Source organism: Triticum dicoccoides, chromosome 3A (assembly GCF_002162155.2).
Source record: "Triticum dicoccoides isolate Atlit2015 ecotype Zavitan chromosome 3A, WEW_v2.0, whole genome shotgun sequence".
In the NCBI taxonomy this organism is placed as follows: domain Eukaryota; kingdom Viridiplantae; phylum Streptophyta; class Magnoliopsida; order Poales; family Poaceae; genus Triticum; species Triticum dicoccoides.
Genome location: NC_041384.1, coordinates 625,359,242 through 625,381,019, shown reverse-complemented (window position 1 = coordinate 625,381,019; position 21,778 = coordinate 625,359,242). Strand labels below are relative to the sequence as shown.

Here is a 21,778-nt window from a genome sequence, read left to right as displayed (position 1 = left end):
GGGGGGCGGCGCGGATGTCCTGGGCGGATTGGCCGGTCCTCCAGGCGGTCTCGAGGCCGAATCTGGTCGGTGGTGGTGGATGGCGTCCGTCGGAGTGTAGGGTCCGGAGCTGACCTAGTCCACATTGGTCTTCCCTCGTGTTAGTGCTCTCCTTCATGTTGCTCCATTGTGACGTCGATCCGAGTAGGCGCCCGTGTTGCTGCTATGCTGTAGACAGATCGACGGTGCTGACCATGGATGTGGCGGTGTGCGAGCTTGACTCGGTCTGGTTGTGGAGCGTGCTGGGACTTGCTCGGCGGTGGTCGTCGGCAGCTACTAAGCCGTGTTCCCCACAGTCAACGGTGTTTGTCGGGGGACGCAGGTGTGGATGCCCCCTACTGTGGGGGCGCTCACCCAGGCCGGGTGGCTGATGCCGGGCTAGGACCGGAAGGAGATACCTCCCATTCCTCCCACCGTGGATGCGCGTTATGAGGTCGACGGTTGGCGGTGACTCAGGACATGGATGCTGGGGGCGGCGGCCCCGGATGGTGGGCTGCATGGTTGGCTCTCCGGCGAGCAGTATGGCGGCGGCGGTTGCTCTCCTCTTAGTCATGTGGGCGACGAGGGGGTAGCGTCAGGTGGCTCGGGCTCGCACTCATTCGTTGGGGCGAAACGCCCAGATCCAGATCTGGGTGTGGAATCGCCGCGGTTACCCTGGTGGCCTCGTGTGGCACGGGTGAGTTGCCGAGCGAAATCTCCGCGCTTTTGAGCCGACGGCGATGATGCCCGTGGGCGCCGCTTTCTTCTTGAAGGCGTCGTTGTGGATCTCCTCTTCGTGTCAGGGTTTCGAGCGAAAGCTCATGTCCACTTTGGAATCGGCAGCGGCGACGCTTCACGCCGTCTTCCCTCCTAAGGGCGTTGTCGTGGAGTTTAGGTGTGCTAGGGCGTAGCGTGGTGTTGTATCTAGACTTCCCTGTGTTATCCTTCGGTAGTGTAGTTTCTTGCGTGATCCGACTATCTTGGGATCTGCTTCGTAAGAGTGCTTCCTCTTCACCTTGTATCGTTCGGCCGTGTACTTTGTTCGGTTATTGCTTTATCTATAAAGTGGGGCAAAAGCCTGTTTCGAGGAACTACATTAAAATAAAAGAAACAAGCACTCAAATTCAAGCCTAAGAGCATCTACATCCGGACAAATCCGACCACTCAAACGTCCGCGGACACAGACCGATCACGTCTTAAATAATGCAATTCCATATTTGGATACCTCAAATTCATATTATTACATGCAACGTAGCAATCGTTAAGCGGAGTTCGTATGGTCGCCGTGCCCATGTCGGGCGGCCGCCGCCTGCGCTCCCCAGAGTGTTGGTCCTGTCGCCGACAAGGTAGAGTAGGGCATGGGACATAAGCCGGCTCACAGGACTCAAGGCGCCGCCGTCTCCCATGCCCTACTCTTTATCGTTGGAGCCCGGAACTCGTTGGATGCCGATGGACGTCAGATCGATGATGGATGATGGATCCGTCCATGATGCGGTTGTGACGCTTGGATTGCTGCACCATACGGGGTGCCGAAGAGTGCGACTCCGTCTCGCCGACGTCTCCCTCGCCTGCTGCCTCGCATGGCAGGCACGTCGTGCCATGTTTTCGTCGCACGACCTCCATGGTGCGTCCTGCTGCTCGGCGCGCCAACAGAGGGGTTGCATGTCCACCATCGCGTACGGACGCCAGACGGACCGCACCACCTCCGGTGAGGCAGCGACGGCACACCTAGCGACGGATCCATGCGCCATTTGGACGGATGCAATGAATTCCCGACGGAAGGAGTCCGAGCGCTGCCTCACACGAGCCCCCTCCCGGGAGCGGTGGAATGCAAGCCGGACGATCATCTCCTCCTCGGGGTCATGTGGGATGAGTTCGTGGTCGACGGATCTGGATGTGAAGGACTCATATCCGCTGCCCCGCCATGCCGGAAACCCTCGGGGTCGACGGATCTGGATGTGAAATGAAGTGGCTAGGGTTTGGTCCGACGAACGGATGAAGAAAAATATATGTGGGGTCGGGTGGGCCAGCGTGACGGACGCCCCCATATCCGCCCCGTTTTTAGGCTGGATATGAGGGGTGCCAGTTAGTCTGGATGTTTGAGGACCGTTCGAGACGCTCGTCTGAATTAGATATTCGACCGGTCAATGACCGAGCGGGCTGCCCAGACGTTCGAGGTCGGTTTGAGGCACCCGACTTTAGATAGGGTGTGTTTGGTTTGTGCCCAAGGTTGCCCCCACCAAAGCATTGGCTATACAAAAATTTGGTTGAGGTTTTAGTTGCCCATGATTTGGCTAACATTGACAAGAAAAATAAACTAGAATTGGCTAGAGTTCATTGGCATGCCAAAAAATTGGCAACCATCTAAACAAAGACCAATCTTTGAGTCATGACCAAAATTTTGATTTGGCCATAATCCAAACACACCTTAAGACAGGCCCGCTTTAAGTGAGCATTCTTTCACACCATGCATTCGATGATACGTCCTAAAAAAGTGTACTCCCCTTTCGTCCCAAAATTCTTGTCTTAGATTCATTTGATGGCCAGAAACAAAAGATTGTTTGGAATCATATAAGAGCATCTCCAACAGGTGCTGCAAAAGACGCGCTCGCGCGGTAAAATTTGGGTTTAGCGCGCCGGCTGTTTCCGCGCGCTCCAGCGGTGGCGGGAAGTTACCGCGCGCGGGAAGCGTTTGCGCGCGCGCGGGAGAAAGCGGCACGTGACGCGGTAGATTTGGCGCGCCGCTTCGCGCGCGCCTATAAAATGCCGCGCTCGCCACGCGCACAGACACAGCCACGCGCCCTCCCCTCGCAACCTCGCCGCTTCGCCGCTTTCCGCGCCACCACCGCGCCACCATGCCGCCGCGCCGCCGGGGTTCGTCGCGCTACCGCGGCGTCCGCGAGCACCCCAACGGCTGGTACTCCGCCGAGATCCGGTCCGGCGACGTCCGGCTCGGCCTCGGGTTGTTCCGGAGCGCGTACGAGGCGGCTCGCGTGTACGACGCGGCGGCGTGGCGGTTGGATAGGCCCCGGACGCAGATGAACTTCCGGGACGTCTTCACGCGCGAGCAGGCGCAGCGCGTCGCCCCTCCGCCGCGTCTCATCACCGACATGGACCGTGCCGACCACGCTCGGCGCTGCCGCCGCCTCCTCATCGCCGAGGAGGACGAGCGAGCCATGGCGGAGTGGCGCCGTCGCCACCCGGAGGACGTCGCCGACGAGTGTGCCTACTGGGCGGAGAGAACGGTAAGGCGCCGCGCGGAGCGGGCGGACCGACGTCGGCGGAAGGCATTGGCGAATGCGCAGTGCGACATCGTTTCAGCAGGTGGGAGGTCGATCTTCACATCAGACGATGAACGTTGGGACGACATTTGGCTCGATACCTCGGACAACACCGACGAGGATGATGATGGTGGTTGCGATTTGGAGTAGTTTCTATCTAGTATGCCGTAGTAGTTTCTATCTAGTTGCACCGTAGTTCTATCTATCTATGTTTTCGAACTATCTATCTAGTTGCATCGATGTAAAATGCCTTTGTATCATTTTTTTATCTATGCAATTTATCTTTATTTTTTATCTATGCAATTTTTTATTATTTTTATGCTTCCGAAAATGTTGTCGCACGCGTTGCTGGAGCGGCGCACGCGCGCTGCTGAAGCGGCGCACGCGCGCTGTATTTTAGCGCGGCTGCTGAAGCCAGCGCTGCGCGCCGTGCCAAATCAGACGATACGCGCACGGCAAATCTGTTTTTTACGCGCGGCGCGTTCGGCGCCTGTTGGAGATGCTTTAAAGGCACAATGCCGCGGACCGACCATACCAACCAACCAAGGACGCAGACGTTGAACCATCACCTCGCCATCCTCTTGCCATTAATAGGCCCTCTTCCTCTTTTTGCTCGATCGCAACAGGATAAGTTTTATCGGCGCCTTTCCTTTTGGATCGCCAAAGCGTTCCCGCGAAGCCAAAAAGCATCATTCACACGCACGCGGAACTAAAGAAAGGAGAGAAAACCGTCAGAAAATGTATGGGCGCTTCGGCTGCACGTAGCAAGCGAGACGTGCGGACTTATGAAATCATCGTGCACAGGCACAGGCACAGGCACAGGCACGGGCATGAAACACATCGTGATGTGACCTCCAAATCTAATCATCATTATTTGGAATTAATGCTGACGAGAGTGGTTAATTCGCTTACTCTACTACTTATATCGTCATCATTAGTACAAACATAAATAAACGTTGCAAATTAGGCGTACAACTACACTCTACCAATATAAACTGTCGTAAATAAGCATAAATAATCTACTACTACTAATTAAGTGTTAATCCCTCTTCACTACTAATCACTAGTGGCGGCCATGGCGTCGCATATAAGCAGGCGCTCCACTTCCCCCATTTGACGATTTAAATAACAGAACGGAACTGATGTGCGAACGACACAGCCTTGCACGACAGCAGGACGATGCCCGATCCAGCCGTCGACTTCACTTTACTAATATGCGTAGACGGACTGATATAGGCTGTCGTTCACACATCGTCTGAACATCATCGTGTGCATAGCAGCACTCATAACAGAAAGCACGCCGCAACAAACAAACAAGGAGAGAGAGAGAGGCAAGAGCGAAGCCAACAGTCAACAGTAATCAGAATCCCAAACCGGAGGGGGCGGCATAGCAGCCGAGAGCTCGGGCGCGGCCGGCGCGGGAGAGCAGCAGAGGCGTCGGCGACGAGACGAGACGGGGCGCCGCCCCGCCCCGCCCTATCCCGCCGCCGGCGGATTCGGCCGGAACCGGAGCCCAGCCGTCCGGGGAGCGGCCGCGGCGTGGCCGGAGCAGCCCCCGCCCGCGCCGGCCAATGCCGGCGTAGCGTGCCGCGGTAAGGTCCCCGTCCGTCCCGGCCAGTGGCGGTTGGTGCCAACCGCGCGGCAGTACAGTTGCCCAACTTCTCGCTTTTCCGCGTGAAAATGGCTTTCTACTCTTTTTTCCTGTGCCAAGTACAGCCGCGAAACTCCGGCCACGGATTCGTGTGCCTAGATGATTAGTACTGTATGTGACTACAGTTTACTGTTCTTGTCTGAAGTAAATAAACAAGTAGGTGTTCAGGATTCTATTGGATGGAACAGGGGGTGGGTTTTGATCAAATTCGAGCGCAAGGCGTGCGCTGATGTTCGGCTGATTTATGCTTGTTTGTATGCTTTTGCAGAAATCGCCTAGGGCGTGGAGCTGATCGGAACCGTGTCGTGTACAGGATATGGGAAGGTTTGGGTATTAGGGATTGAATTTTGCTGTGGCAGTTGTGTCCAAGATGTTGGGCACCAATACCATGGAGTCGCGGATGGATCAGTACGAGATCATGGAGCAGATTGGCCGCGGCGCCTTTGGTGCCGCCATTCTGGTCAACCACAAGACCGAGAAGAAAAAGTATGATGCGAAGATTGCCTTCTTCTATTTAGTTACAGAATACAGAGTTTGTTTCCCCTTAAAGAGGGTGGTTGATATATGATTGGTTTGCAGATATGTGCTGAAGAAGATCCGGCTCGCAAGGCAGACAGAGCGGTGCCGCAAATCTGCTCATCAAGAGGTTAGTGAAGCACGAGAAATTGTTAGGCTTTATTAGTTCATTGATTAGTATTGTTGAACTGACAGATGGAAGCAAAATTGCAGATGGCCCTTATTGCTCGCCTTCAACATCCTTATACTGTTGAATTCAAGGAGGCATGGGTTGAGAAGGTTTGTTCTCTAGGAACATGCATCTGCATATGCCTTTTGTATTGTTACATCTTTCCTCTGGCTTACTGTGTGAGTGACGACAGGGTTGCTATGTTTGCATCGTGACGGGATACTGCGAAGGTGGCGATATGTGAGTGTAATTTACAGGTAGTGGGAGTCCGGGAGATTAGTTTTGGTTGTTGACTCTGTTTTGTTTTGCTGTGTTCTTTCTGGTAGGGCTGAACTGATGAAAAAGGCAAATGGGACATACTTCCCGGAAGAGGTTATTACGATTTTTTCAACTCCTTTCGTTTCATGTTTTAGGTAATCAATATCCAGAAGTGTGCTAACTGTTGTGAACAATCATCAGAAACTGCTGAGATGGTTTGCTCAATTGGCTCTAGCTGTTGACTACTTGCATTCAAACTATGTTTTGCACCGGGACCTCAAGGTAAGTGTCAAAGAATGATGATGCTGTCATTTATTTCATCAAGCAACCCGTAATATAGCGTGTCCTTGTCCTTTCTGCAGTGCTCAAACATATTTCTCACAAAAGATCATGACATCCGTCTTGGTTAGTGCCTCACATTGACTCAAGTAACTCTTATCTTGTATTACGTCTGCACCCCGCAATGTTTCATTGCTGGAGTTTAAATGTCTCTAGTTTACTTGCAGGGGATTTTGGCCTTGCTAAGACCTTAAAGGCAGACGATTTAACATCTTCGGTAAGCTTCTCTGTGATATCCTTCTATCTCAGATACAGATACTGATTAATCATGCTCTGTTTTATTCCCTGAATCTTATATGTTAGCATGATGCCTTCTTAGGTTGTTGGAACACCAAATTACATGTGCCCAGAGCTTCTTACCGACATTCCTTATGGATTCAAGTCAGACATATGGTCTCTTGGTAACTACCTACTTTTATGGAGATACTTTAGGAAATTTATGCCATTTGGCTTTATTTATAAACCTTGTTTCTAAAAATCAATGTCATATAGCCTAGTTTTTAACTGGAATATGTCTGTACAGGATGTTGTATGTATGAGATGGCTGCTCATCGACCTGCTTTCAAGGCTTTTGTGAGTTCTTATCAGCTCATGTTCTTATATCACTATGATCTCCTACCTAACAGTAATTATATTTCCATGGATTTCACATACCTTGTAATCAATGCTACATAGCTTGTATTTAGAAAGTGCCTGCCGACTGCCCATAGAAGGATAAGATTACTAGAACACTTCGAAATAGTATGTAGGTTGCTATCAACAAACAGAATGGAAGATATAGAAAACCTCAAGTGGACTTTCTTGTGGCATTACAAATGGTCAAGAACCCAATGTAAGGACCATATGGCTTCCAGCCTCTTTTTTAGTAGGGAAAGAGTGATCATTGTCACCTTCCATTTGAGAGGTTGTGGCATTTGCATCTCCATTGAATAATTTCTTCTTCCACTTCTATTACATTCATTGAAGTTTGCTAAGGAAAACCACTCGACAATTAAGAAGCACTGATGTCTTCATTCTGTGTAGAACTCTTCGCAATATCAACTTTTGTGTGTGTGTGTGTGTGTGTGCACGCGCGCAATTTTCATGCACATGTCTAACTTTGTGCTATAAGAGAAGGATGAGTTTCTTTTCCAGATTCATACCATACTGGAACATACTTATCCACGATCCATCCAGGAAATTCATTTCTGGATTTATGTGAATGATGCAGATCTTTTGTCTCGTTGACCTTCAAAAATATGTTTGAAGAGGTCTAGTGCTCTCTCTTAAGTATGAATATTTTTCTTTTACGCAAATCCATGTTTACTTAAACTAAATCAAAGTCAAGATTTCTTTGGAAAAAATGATTGCTGATTATTAGTTTCCCTGCATGTTATTTTTGTCGAATTGCTGGACTGTGGACTGCAGTATCTGTTCCATTTTTTCTCTTAAATGTTCATACTAGTGAATACAGTTTACCATTATGATGGCGTGATTGGTTTCTCTTAAATGTTCATACTAGTGGACACAGTTTACCATTGTGATGGCATTATTGGTTTCGAAATTGTAAAAGCTTACCTGTGCTTAAATTTGCTCCTTTCAGGATATGGCTGGACTGATAAGCAAAATAAATCGCTCCTCCATTGGCCCTATACCTACTTGCTACTCTCCATCTATGTAAGTGCACCTTCATGCTATATATAGTAGGCATGCATGGAAGTCTGGTTTTCCTTAACATTCTTGTTTAAAATAGTTTCAGTCTTCTATTGTCATATTTATTGTTGTCATATTATGGACTATTCTATCCTTTCTAAACCTACCATTTAATCTTTAGATACGTTGTCTTTCAACTTCTTCAAAGTCAAGCGATGTCTGCTGGAAAATGCAGCACTTTTTATCCCATTACAAAACATCATTGTTCTATTGTCATATTCTGATGAGCTTCCTAGTCCAATGTTAGCTAAAAGGTTCCCGTTTTGGCTGTTGGTTGCAGGAAAACGCTTATCAAAAGCATGTTGAGGAAGAATCCTGAACACCGGCCTACTGTAAGTTACTATGCGCATAGAAATCTCACTACAAAACCTGTTTACCAAATTTACTCGATTCTGACATTATTTATTACTATTTGTAAACAGGCATCTGATATTCTGAAAAATCCATATCTGCAACCTTATGTTGATCAGCACCGCGCGTTTACTGCTGTACCGCATCCCATGCGATCACCAGGGAAATCCATTACCAGTTCACGGAGCAGTCGGAGGAGCATGTCTGGGAGCCAATGTAGCAGCATTTCTGGCACTGGCAGTGATTTGGACAGTATACAATCAAGTGAAAGAAACACATCAGGGCTAGCTACAAGTTCCAACAACGCCACCATTGGTACTGAAGGTGCTGAAGCTACTGATGATGCGTCAGTTAAAACATGTTCAACACCACGTGATCTTAAAAGCCATAAGGACATTGATAGTCCTGAACTGGAGAGACAAGACTCACCTAAATCCATACATGTTGATCAGCGTCCCAAATACGGGAGTAAGCAGCCAAAAATCATCAAGAAGATACTAACAACTCTAAGAGAGGAGACTAATAAGCTCAGGGTAAACAATTCACCTTTGAGAGCTAGCCGTGTAAAGCTACATTCACCTAGTCACAGAGAGCTCTTGTCTGATGATTCAGAGCATAACAGTGTTTCCTCCAGTGTAAAATCTAGTGAAGTGACACCATATGCACCAGCAAAGGTCAACCGCGATACTATGAAACACATACAAGCATCTCCTCCCCTGAAGTATTTGGTGAGGAATGAGGATTAATCATTTTCTTGTGCTGAATCACCTTTTTTTTGTTGCTAATTTTTTTTCCTGATCATGTCCTGCAGTCGCCAATTGTTGAACATTCTCCAAAAGTTAAGATCAAAGCGGATGAGCCGCAGCAGCTAGACCCTACCAAGCAGACAATTGAAGATGTTGATGCCGCTGAAGGGAAGGTCAAGAATAGGGTTCTACCCAGTTTTAGTAGACGCCCTAGCTTCCCTCCCCGTAGGCCAGTGGGAGCAGAGAGTCCACAGCACACTGGGACAAAACGAGCTCACAGTAAGGTTACCACAGAGCATGCAAAAAGCCCTTCTCGATCTGTCCATAGTCCAAAAAATGCTTTCACTGAGCTTCCAGGTGTTCTAATGGCTCCTCCAAGTCCCTTGGGTGGTAATCAAATGAAATTGGGCAATTCACAGGTGAAATGTGCTCCACCCAGTGATATAGCAACCAAAGAAGTCAGTAGTGTTTGCTCCAGTTCCAAGATTGATTACGCTGACAGCATCAAGCAGTCTGAACCATCTGAACCTGATTCATTAACCCACTTGGATTCATCTTGCAAATGCCCAACCCTGGACACTGCCATACAAAAGCATGATCAAACTGATATACCAAGCTCAGAGCTCAACACCACCAATTTGCAGAAGAGTATGGCTAGTAATGATGATAGTAGTGTAAGCTCAGCCTTGGACCCATCTGTTGATACAAATGTGCAAGAATTTATTTGCAAGGATGATATTCCCTGCAGTAAGACGGTGCAGAGCACTCCCACTATCACTGTACAGAGTGAGGAGGATAAGTTCACAGTACAAGAACTGCTCTCATCAGTACCATATATTGCTCCTGATGATTCAGCAACAAAAACCATTGCACTAGACAAAGGATCCAATTCTATCCACCAGTTATCAGAGAAATCACCAGTTCCTCATTTGGGCCCTCCAGTTGAGGACATTATACATGTCATAAGGCCCGGCAGTTTCAGCGTCAGCGATGAGCAGGCAGTAACAGGTAGTGCTGAAATGGAAGCCCAAAGCACAGATGTTGGCGAACTTTGCGATGTCATAAAAGAAGAAGTGGATGTCAGAAGCATCACACCAAGTCTTATACCTTCCGGACTTGTTGGTTCTGCCGCCGTGAAGCCCAACATTTCAGAAGATAATACTATCAGCCCGAAGCTGGCCAATTCAGATGTTGTAAAATTGTCCGCTATCCCAGAAGTAAATTCTGCTTCTCTGGAGACCCCAGCAAAGGAAATACTGGCAACCTCAGCAAAGGAAATGCTTGATGTCAAGTCCTTTAGGCAACGATCCGAGGCTCTTGAAGGGCTCTTGGAGCTTTCTGCTGATCTGCTGGAAAACAACAGGCTGGAGGAGCTTGCGGTGGTTCTGAGGCCATTCGGGAAGGCGAAGGTGTCCCCGCGAGAAACGGCTATCTGGCTGGCCAGAAGTTTTCAAGGGATGATGAATGATGAAGCGAGTCGCAGCTCAACGTGAGTGCCCGTAAAATTAACCTTTTTCTTTTTTTATTTATGTTCTGAAATATCCAAATGTGTAAAGTTTGACCACCTCAGGCCCCCTCATTTCGTGTGCTATATGTATATCAGTCCCAAGTTTGCGTCTCAATGGTTCCCAGCTGTATACGGTACATTCTGTAAATAGCCCAGACTTGTAAACAGAAATAAGACATGTAAAAAATAATGCTAAATCTGCATACCAAGGTATGCATATTGAAGATCCACAATTTATTATTTAGCTGTCTATCACACTCGCCCGGATTCGAGCGGATGTGTTTTCATGTTTGCTGTCAGTCTGTTCTCCTTGTGGACAACTCTTGTCACCCCACACAGGAGCAGTGTAAACTAATTATCCAGCCAGCAAAATTTAGCACCGGACAGGTAGCTGCATCTCATACTCGGATTCCTGATGCTATCACTTGTCGTTGCTCCATTTCGTTCACTCTTATCAATTTCCAAGTAGTTGCGCTAGACTTCGCCGTGCATTTCCACGGTTGTACCCTCTGTCCTTCTTGTCCGTGCTGCCGGAGTTTCTTAGGCATCTCCTGTCGTCGTGCACTTGAAATAGCTGTCCTGCAGCTACGAGCCTTGAAGGTCTCGTCGGATTCTTGCCATACGTGTTGCACTGGCATTGTATCTAGCCTTGAAACAACGCCACAGCATCGTATCACCCTTCCACAACCTCACCGCCGGCCTCATCATCACCAACCCCAACAGGCGCGTGGGCGTCTACTACGACCTGCTGCACGCGGAGGGCATCTACCGCGGCCGGAGCTTCGACCGGGTCGCCCTGCCGATGTCGTTCCAGGCCGCCAACTGCGCGGACAGGATGCGGGCCGTGCTCGGAGGGACCTCGGCCGACGACCTGACGGCGGCGGCCTTCCCCGTCGACCTGTGGCTCGACGGGAAAGTGCGGTACAGGTACGGCGGGGTGGTGACGACCTCGGCGAGCACACTGTCGGTCAAGTGCCCGCTGGTGCTGCAGCTCATGGTGCCGTCGAGACGGGTCGAGTGTACCGTGAATCTGTGATCGGTTCGGCCGGGAATCTCGTTCATGCTGGTTTCTCACTGGCGCGCTGAGTGGAATTTTTGAATCATTTGCTTCGTTTTAGTCCTCGCTTTGATTATCTCTCACCTTCTCCCCCTCCTGTGAAACTTCCATGTGGGGCGGGGCACCGTCCATTGAGATAACACAGAGCAAATCATCAAAAAATGCGACGCTAGCCGTCGGCCAGGTGATTATCGGATCGGATCGGCCGCCTCGGCAACAGTTGGATGGCGTGCAAGACAGTCGTCCAATCTCTGTTGCAGCCGCTTGCAATTTAACTCATGTTGTGCTCGGGCGTTCGCAACAAGAGCCATTGTTGTGCTCACCCGAAGCGTTTCGTACCTCCGCGGCGTGGCCTATGTTGCATCCACAACAAACCCCTTTGCAACACTCAGCCGCCACTTGTTCCGAAGCCCCTTTGCAACATGGACGATGTTGCAAAGCCCCTTCGCAACACATATGACATCGCGAAGCCATTGACACCCCACCGTTAAGAAGATGAGGAACGGCATGCGTGGGCCACGGGGCACATGTCACACACACTAGGCGGCGAACAACACAATGGGATCAATCGAATGAGTATGCGTGTTTTCTCAAAATAAAATAGGGCAAATAATCCAACACTCGAGTTTTTTTCAATACAATACAAATATAGACGCTCATACATATGCACATACACTCACCCCTATGAATGCTTGCACACACACGCTATCCCTATGAGCACCTTCAAGGGCGTGTTTGGTTGCCCGCATCGAGCCCAACCAGGCCCGCGCGCGAAGGAAGAGACCTATTTGGTTGTCTGGTTTCACTGTTGGGCCTGCATCGCACGCTTGTTAAAGCACCTCTGGGCCTGGCTCGCTGGAAACGGTCAGATCGGCAGTTTCTTGCGAGCCAGGCCGAGGCGAGCGCAAGCGAGCAGGCCCTTGCACGAGTGGAGATGGGAGGGATGCGAGGTGTTTACGTGGTGTCTTCTTCAACCTCTAGAAATTTCCTTTGACCTGCAGCCTAATCTCGCAGTAATGCACAACATTCGTGTTGCAAGTTTCCTGTTTCGACGATCGTAGACGAGAAGATCTACATATTTCTCATGGTTGTACATATGGATATGTGTGCTGTGATTTAAGACACTGCTTAATTATTACTCTAGTCGGCGTGGTTTCTCTCGATCTCCTCTCTCACTTCTTGCTGTGGTAGCATCATCGTTGCCGTCGTTCATCTCGGCCTTCTCTCCATGATCCTATTGTAGTTAAGCCGCCATGGCGCACACACTGACGGGGTTCTTCTTCTCTGTTCTCTGCCACCGACGGGGTCGATCATCTTGGCCTCCTCCCGGCCTCCTCTTTCCCGTCCTACTACACTAGAGTCATTTCCAGCGTCGATCATCTCAGTTCCTCTCTCTCGTCCTACTACGCTGACGATGCCATTGCATGAGCACTGCATTTCTCCTCCTCTGTCCACTGTCTTTGCGCGAGCACTCCAACTAGTTCACCGGCGGGGTCGCTCGCCCATGACTTCGTGCTCGTCACGTCGGACACGGCGCCACAGTCACTCTCCACGGCAGTCGCCATGGTCCGGCGCACACCGCATTTCTTCTCCCCCTTCCTCTGCTAGCTCTTAACCCTATGTACTAAGTGCAAGTGCTAGCTCTTAATCATACCCCATGTGGGCAACCAAATAACGTGTAGTTGTATGCGCCGAGACAATGCGGGCAACCAAATAACGTGCCAAAGTTGATCCCCTAATGCAGGAAGTCCATATGCAGGCAACCAAACAACTTGCAGATGTCGCATATGAGGCTGTTTTTCAGAGTCGGGCTGGGTTGAGATGTGTATGCAATGCAACTACTGTTCACTACTGCAACCAAACACGCCCCAAGAGACTGAGCCGATCCAACACCCTGAGTTGTTTTGGTCGTATGAGCGCAAACTTGATAGTCATGTGCCTTTCATGGGCCTTGCATGCGGGTTTTCGATGAGCGAGGGATGATGTGGGCAGTGGCGGAGCTACAGTCAACAATTGGGCGGGCCAAACTTAATGAGAGTGCATGTCTGTTTCTCTCACAACCCATTTTTCTTCTTTGGCCCATTGTTTTGAAGCAAAACTGGGCAGCCACAGCACAGTTTTGCTTCAACTAAGCTCCGCAGTGGATGTGGGTCCTGGGACTGCAATATTTAGATCGTTGGCACTCCTAATGGAATTATATTAATATACCAAATGGAATTGTATTAATATACCAAAAACAATAAAAAAAAGAAATGTATGGACCCCTCAACCGCCCCCTTTCTCGACCTAGTAGTGGCTAAGGTCTCCATGTTGCCGCCTCGGTCCCATTCCTATCCCTTGACCAGTTGCCTCATCGACGGTCAGAAGAGTGGGGAACCATCCCTTTCGTTGTTTAGGTCCTTGTTATCTTTAGGTCTTTGTTCCCTGGTGGCATCGACGATGATGACGGCGATCCGTTAGAGTAAGGTCGTTTCCTACCTTGACATCGGCGGCAGCGGGGATGGTGCTTTGGGATCAGGTCTCTCCCTACCTTAACGATCCGTCATCAACAAAGGGCCGCGAAGATAGGTGCAGAGTGGATGCCTAGTATATCATCAAGACCATAAAGACGTAGTGCACATTATTTTCAGCTGCCAAAGGGTGAAGGAAGTGTGGAGGGTCTTGGGCTAACCTCGATCATGGCTGAGGTAGCTCGAGCTGGGTACTCTCTTCGTCCGGAATTATTTGTCGGAGAAACGAACAGAGGGACTACTTTGCATCCGTTCAAAAGGGGAATTATGGATCGGTTGCAATGAGCCGCCGCCTACACTTTTGAACGAACAATTCGGTCAACCTCGCACGGCTCGTGGAAATGTGCTAGACAGGGCCGGCCCTGGGGGTATGGCGGCGGGGCGACGGCCCAGGGCCCAGGCGAGGAGGGGGGCCCATGACAGAGTATATATCTATATTATAGCCCAGCAAAAAATAGGTAAAAATAATACAAAAAAACTAGAGAAAAGAAATAAGATGGGCTAGGCCCATCAGATAGCTAGCAAGCCATCGCTGATCGATTAACGAACGCGAAGTCGCGAAGCGACACCGTGACTCACGCCAGTTGGCAGACAGACGACTGCTCGTTTTCCTTTTCCTTCGTAGGTTAGGTTCGTCAGGCGCCGTGACGCCCGTCGGCCTCCTCGCTCCGTCGCTCGGCGCCTTGCCGTGTCATCCTTGCCTCGCCTGCCGCTGGCCCGCTGCCCGCTGGAGCTGCACGCGCGGCACGCCGCACGACAGTCCAACAACCCAGCGGCCCGGCCATCCGGCATCCGGCAAGGCGGCACCGTGGCAATACGTATACAAGTATACATCCGACTGGCGACTACAAGTCTTGAAGTCTGCAACGCGGCCGTCCCCAATCCCTAAAGTACGTTTGAATGTTTCCATCCATGTTCCTCAGTTCCAGTCCATCCCCTAAACCCTAATTTGACAATTTCAGTACTTTATTTATTTTTTATTTAGTATTTAATTACGTATTCAACTATACATCCATGATCCATCCTCCAATTTCAGTATGCATGAAATTTTAAATTTTCTAATTCAATCAATTATTTTTTTTGTCATTCTATGTACATGTCTAGGGTTCCAATCATCCGATGTATAAATTCCTAATTCTTTGTATCCTTTTTTGATCTTTTCTTCATGATTTTAGGACATTAGCCTGCCATGTTACCTAAGAAGAAGCAATTATCGGGTGCTGAAACAAAAAGGAAAAAGAAAGAAAGTGATCCAAAAATTCTACCATTGAAAGATTCTTTGAATAAGTTCTTTACATCTTCAAGCAATGTTGATGTCATTGAAGAACAGGGGCAAGAAACTACTACCGAAGAAACCTTTTTTGAAGAACTGAAGTATTATTGTTGTCGATGGAGTCAGTCTAATTTGGTTCTTATTTGAGGTAATTAATCATGTCATGTTAGTTTCATTTTGCGATTTTTTAGTATTATTGTTGTTGATGGAATTAGTTCGAATTTGGTTATTATTGTTCTCGATGAAGTCATTTGAATTATTATAGTCAAATTTTAAACTAAAGATGTGTGACTAAAAATTACTCTTAATAAGTCATATATATAATGCACACGCATACATATATATAGTCTTAGGACTTAGGACATAGGGATTAGGGGCCCATGTTGTCGAGTTCGCCTAGGGCCTCCTAAAACATAGGGCCGGCACTGTGCTAGTGGGAGCGCATTGTCGCCTTAACTGAAGTGCACCCCTATCTCTCGCACTGAACCTTTCTGCAAATCAAAGCAAAGTTCAGAAGGTATTCGGGGAAGTGGGCGTCGAGCGAAGTGGAAGCTGCTCTCACACGATGATAAGCTCAGAATACTCGCCACTCACTCATGCCCGGCGGCGCGGCAGAACAGTCACAGACTCTGCAGACCTCCATGGATTCACCTACATATAGAGTTACAGAGACCATGAACCTTCGACCGCACAGCTCTCACGTTCGGCTATCATCGCTTCATCGGCACCGCCGAGAAATCATGATGGCGAGCGAGCTGTTGCCGGCGGTGCTGCTGATCTCCGTGGCGTCATTGGCCGGACTGGCCGCCGGAGCTGCGCGCGCAGGCGGCGTCGCGATCTACTGGGGCCAGAACGGCAACGAAGGCACGCTGGCGCAGACGTGCGCGAGCGGGAACTACAGGTTCGTCAACGTGGCCTTCCTGTACACCTTCGGCAAGGGCCAGACGCCGCTGCTGAACCTGGCGGGGCACTGCGACCCGGCGTCCAACGGCTGCACCGGCGTGGGCGCCGACGTCAGGTCCTGCCAGCGCCTCGGCGTCAAGGTCATGCTCTCCATCGGCGGCGGCGTCGGCAGCTACGGCCTCTCGTCCCGCGCGGACGCCAGGCTGGTCGCGAGGCACCTCTGGGAGAACTACCTCGGCGGCACGTCCGCGACGAGGCCCCTCGGCGACGCGGTGCTCGACGGCGTCGACTTCGACATCGAGAGCGGCGGGAGCGCGCACTGGGACGAGCTGGCGCGGGAGCTCAAGAAGTATTCGGGGAAGGGGCGCGAGCACAGGAAAGTGTACCTGGCGGCGGCGCCGCAGTGCCCGTTCCCGGACGCGTCGCTCGGCGGGCTCGGCGGCGCGCTCGGCACGGGCCTGTTCGACTACGTGTGGGTGCAGTTCTACAACAACCCGCCGTGCCAGTACACCACGGACGGCGGGGTGGGCAACCTGGCGCGCGCGTGGGAGCAGTGGACGGCCATACCGGCGAGGCAGGTGTTCCTGGGGCTCCCGGCGGCGCCCGAGGCCGCCGGCAGCGGGTTCGTGGAGGCGGCAGACCTGCTGTCCAAGGTGCTGCCGGTGGTGAAGAAGTCGAAGAAGTACGGTGGGATCATGCTGTGGTCGAGGTTCTACGACGGGAAGACCGGGTACAGCGACAAGGTCAAGCCCAGCCTGTGAGCTGGTATTAATTAACTGCTAAGCTCGGGTCAGGGATCAAGAGCACGTGCCATTAACATGTCCTCTATCACGTGTCAAGCCTGATACTGAGCAAAGACAAATAACCGGACAGAAATGTACTGTATGGTCGTATTCACCACTAGGAACCACTTTCCTCTATCACAGTGCATGGTCGTTTTGTTCTAAGTGAAACTTTGTAAAATTTGATCAGGTTTATGAAAATCGACATAAAACACTATATATGTTATCAAGCTTGCGGAAGATGGGGCTCGTGGGCGGATAGATCCGGTCCGGCTACATTGTGGTGATGGGGGAGCAACGGCGAGTCGTGTCGTTGCCGGCGAGCTCGAGGCAACAAGATCACCCTTCAAATTTCTGGTTGTAGTTTTGTTTAGATATTTCGATGTTTTTGTTTCTTCTGAAACACTTCGATTTCTTTATGTTGCATAGGTTGTTTTCACAACCTTCATCCTCGTGTATGTTCCGCTACAATACACATGGGCGTCATGTTGCAATTATTCTGGTTCATTGCAATGTTGTGTCCACACAATATAGTTTTTAGTGTTGTCGACCTGTGATTGATGTGGGTCCTATGTTGCTTATAATGCAATGGCTTTTCTTATTGGTTTGCTGCGATCAACCAGGATTTATTGCATATAGAAAAATGGTTTCAGAGGTATGCTTGGCATGTTCCAACATTTCTGCATGTTTATGAAATACTGAGAAAACATATTATGTTGATGTTCCATAAGTAGAAGAAACTTGCTGCATTATGGATAGACGGGGCGTACCCTCCATTCGAACGTCTATTGTCTAGTCTTCTTTGGGCGCGAACGTCGTTAGCTAGAGTAGATAATTGATAGATGCATGGTATAATTCCTTCACACGAACCGTTTTAAAAGGCTCAACTTTAGGAAAATCTTATATTTATTTTTTATTTCAGAGAAGGTTAAATGCCATATATTAAGTAGCACACACCTTAAATACACACTTACGGGAATTGAAAAATATATCTAAATACTTTGGGGTGCCAACGTCTTCATCCACCTGCAACGCGTGGTGAAACAAACATGTCGTCGCCTCTGGACCTCCATCTCAGCGGAGCAAATTTGCTGAAACCATGAGTTTTGTAGAAGCAATGGCCATGAATTCATCGTTGTACACCAGAAAACGTCAACAACCATGATCTACATAGTATTATCATCGTCCGGAGAAAACAAGCGATGAATTGGAGCTATAGAACCCGCGTGGACCAGCCAGACAGAGTCGGAGAAAGAAGTCTCCCACGCTCCTTGACTAGGCTGGCCAATCCGCATCGGTCGAAACTGGAAGGGAAGAAGCACCACCAAAACAAGGGCGAGACTAAGAGAATTTATTCCACGCCGACACCAACATCATTGTCTTAACACCGCCGACCAAAGATAAAATATAAATTTATTTTTAACACTACCACCACGGGACTAAAGCCCCCGGGGTCCCCGCCAATGAGCGACAGACAAAGTGATAGGTGGTCTGATGTCTCACCGATGAGGCGTGTAGATCAGCCACTGCTGCTCTTGCCGCCTTGGGCATGGGAGAGGAGGAAGAAATCAATTCACAATTAAAACATCTTATACTTATGCTAATTAAGTTGACCTTTAAAAAACGACCCATAGATATGAATCTTTGGATGAGGATCCTCTGACATATGGCATTGCCGTTCTGCGACTGACATGTGAGCCCACATGTCAGTGGCCCAACGATACATATTGCACGGTAGAGGAGCCGCTTCCTGAATATTTACCCTCTAGAAAATGTCCCCTTTCCTCTTTAATTCGATACTAAGTGAGAAATGACTTGACCAAAAGCCACCTGTTTTCACCGCGTAAGTTATTGTGGGCTTTCTGACTAAGATCTGGCATGATCCTGCAGGTGGTAAAGGACGTTGCAGCAACGATGTGTGCACTACTACCAGTGCAAACATCTACGGTCAACCAAATATAGTAGAAGACATCGGTCTACTTCGGTGAACTTCAACCTCCAAGATGACCTATAGTGCAAACATCTACGGTCTACCAGTGCAAACATCTACCGAACAACATCAACGACTGTGATCTACATACCAACTTGTCCCCCCCCCCCGGCCCGGAGACCTACAGAGCATCGGTAAGTCCGGCCAGACAGAGTCAGGGAACCAAATCTCCTACGCTCCCCAAATGAGGTTGTCCAATCATCATCTGTCAAAACTGGAGCTGGGGGACCAAGACATACAACCAAGTTGTTCCCTCCGCAGGGCAGCCATCAAGACAAAGTCGTGGAAGAAAAAGTCAAACCGGGAGAACTATATCTCGGGATGCACCATCCTCCACAAGTCACTGCCGAAACAAAGGGCGAGTCAGAGAGACCTTATTCCACGCTGACGGTTACGAGAACATCTCACCCCCGTCGATCGGAGACAAAATCTAAATTTATTTGCAAGTCTACCACCATTGGACTGAAGCCCTTGGGACCATGCCCCCTCTCATTGTCGGAGCGGCAAAGGGAGGGAGAGGGGGCATGCTGCCTCATAGATGAGGCATGTAGACCAGTCACCGCCGCTAATGTTGCCTTGGGCACGAGAGAGAAGGAAGAAAACAATTCGTAATGGAAACTTCTAGAGTACTTACTAGTAAATGCGTACATGCAATGCATGTTGATATTAGGCAGGTATTAATTGCACACATATATTAGATAAGATATTATTTACACATTAATTATGTGATTAGCGGTGACCTCAATATTTGTTATGTAATTAATTGCATGATAAACAGGTTGAGCGCACACCATTTGAAGCAATATAGGTTGTTTGGATTGACCTGAATTGATGACTGATGTTAGTTGGATCTACCATTTTGAATCTTTTCGTATCCATGTAGATATAGATATAGATATTAAGTAGAGCTTTATTTAGAAGAAGACCAACCTAAAAACTTTACATGTTTTTTTGAGGAATAAAATATTCTCTTTACAAAAGCCACCATTTGTTATTGTGGCCTTTTTTTTCACACAAGATTTGGCATGATCCTGCAGGTGCGAAAGGACGTCACAGCAACGATGTGTACGCTACTACCAGTGCAAACATCTGCGGTCAACTTCTGGTACGCGTGACGCTCAACCAAATATAGTACTCCAGTACTAAAATAACTGAGTCATTTTCTTAAGAGAGAAGAAAGATCGGTTTTATCAATGGAAAACATTCATAGTGGAGCTAATGAGCGACCAATCAAAATCATCCTCACAAACCGTAAAGATCAGCGAAGTTTCGGGTGATCTCAGCAAGTACCCTACGGCCTTCCTCCCCTATCAAATCGACTCTCTCCATCCCGTTGTTCGTAAGTCGCAACCCGCGAAATTTCAACACCAAAAAATGAGGCGAGTCTGCACAAAGCAAACGCGTCCAGAACGGCCGGGACGCGTCAAGAACGCCGTATAAATACCATCACGAACACGATCGTTGGGCCATCAGTCACCCACCCATTTCACCAACACATCCGTCGCCTTCAAGTTCACGACCAGATCGTAGTCCAGGACGCGCAGATGGCCTCCTACGAGAAGCAGCAGCCGCCGCCCCCGCCGCCGCCCGCGAACGCGGCGCCCTACTACGCGTACCCGGCCCCGCAGCAGCCGTACTACGCGCCCCAGCCTCCCCCTCCGCCCGCCCCGCGCCGGAGCGGCCCCGGCTGCCTCCTGTGCTTCGTCTTCAAGGTCATCGCCCTGGTCGTCATCGCGCTGGGCGCCGCCGTCCTCGTGCTCTGGCTCATCCTGCGCCCGGGCGCCGTCAGGGCCACCGCCGTCTCCGCCACGCTCTCCCGCTTCGACCTCGCCGAAGGAGTCCGCGCCGGCGAGGGGGTCCTCCAGTACAACCTCACCGTGGACGTCCGCGTCCGCAACCCCAACCGCTTCCGCATCCACTACGAGTACGCCGAGGCGCAGGCGTCCTACGACGGCGAGCGCTTCGGGTACCACCCCGTCCAGCCCTTCTACCTGGAGCGGAAGGGCGAGCGCACCGTCACGGCCGCGTTCGCCGGCTCGTCGGCCGTCGACGACCGCGGCGCGCTGCGCTCGTACCGGAGGGAGAGGGGCGACGGCTTCTACTACGTCAAGGTGAGGCTCTACGCCGACCTCGGGTTCAAGGTCAGGGTCTTCAACGCGCGCCGCAAGAGCAAGATCACCTGCACGCTCCGCCTGCCGGTGCCCAACGCGAGCGCGGCGCCGGTGCCGACGATGCTGGGGACGAGGTGCGCCGTGGACTTCTGATCCGCCCCGGTTCGTCACAACGGGATTTGCTTCCGCCGGCTGCCGTGCCAAAGATTATATTTTGTTTGACGCTGGTAGCATGTGTTTGTCATTTTGAAACCGTACATTAGGGAGGGGGGCCGTGCTTAAATTATTCCTGTAAACGCGTCTAGATTCTTTCGTTCTTCGTTTGATGTGCATATATCTATGAATAATTCGACACCTTGAATTAGTTTGTTACACCGTATTATATTGCGAATTCGTGCTTTTGGTTCATATTTTGACAAGGTCTCGTGGCAACATAAAAGAAGAGGGGGAGCAATCGGCCAGCCCACTTAAAATCAAATTCTAGAACAACCAATCCTGCAACATCTCACTAAACGTTTTGTCCAAAAACACGCACAAACACACAAACAACATTTCAAATATGCTCATGCAGCCAAAATTAACTAGTGTGTGCAGTAAATCCCCATTGGCCATAGCAAATCACTC

General features: G+C 49.8%; 3 protein-coding genes across 4 annotated transcripts; all 3 read left to right on the top strand.

Moving 5' to 3' along the window:
• The first annotated feature begins 4,589 nt into the window (after window positions 1–4,589).
• Window positions 4,590–10,778, top strand: LOC119269684 (serine/threonine-protein kinase Nek5-like). 2 transcript variants are annotated; one of them, XM_037551579.1, is made up of 15 exons: window positions 4,590–4,891; window positions 5,219–5,436; window positions 5,530–5,596; window positions 5,680–5,745; window positions 5,829–5,875; window positions 5,962–6,007; window positions 6,095–6,175; window positions 6,256–6,298; window positions 6,400–6,449; window positions 6,552–6,633; window positions 6,756–6,805; window positions 7,815–7,888; window positions 8,205–8,256; window positions 8,347–9,003; window positions 9,087–10,778. In XM_037551579.1, exons 2-15 carry the CDS (start codon window positions 5,321–5,323, stop codon window positions 10,512–10,514), a joined length of 2,859 nt encoding a protein of 952 aa, XP_037407476.1. In that variant the 5' UTR covers window positions 4,590–4,891; window positions 5,219–5,320; the 3' UTR covers window positions 10,515–10,778. The 2 variants fall into 2 exon arrangements, with proteins under 2 accessions (XP_037407476.1, XP_037407477.1); XM_037551580.1 differs by lacking the exon at window positions 4,590–4,891 and adding an exon at window positions 5,092–5,106.
• A 5,241-nt stretch (window positions 10,779–16,019) lies between these two features.
• On the top strand, window positions 16,020–17,309 carry LOC119269685 (acidic endochitinase-like). Its single transcript, XM_037551581.1, has one exon. The coding sequence runs from the start codon at window positions 16,043–16,045 to the stop codon at window positions 17,030–17,032; it is 990 nt and encodes a 329-aa protein (XP_037407478.1). The 5' UTR covers window positions 16,020–16,042; the 3' UTR covers window positions 17,033–17,309.
• Window positions 17,310–20,430: 3,121 nt separating this feature from the next.
• Window positions 20,431–21,536, top strand: LOC119269686 (NDR1/HIN1-like protein 10). Its single transcript, XM_037551582.1, has one exon. The coding sequence runs from the start codon at window positions 20,588–20,590 to the stop codon at window positions 21,305–21,307; it is 720 nt and encodes a 239-aa protein (XP_037407479.1). The 5' UTR covers window positions 20,431–20,587; the 3' UTR covers window positions 21,308–21,536.
• Window positions 21,537–21,778: the final 242 nt, after the last annotated feature.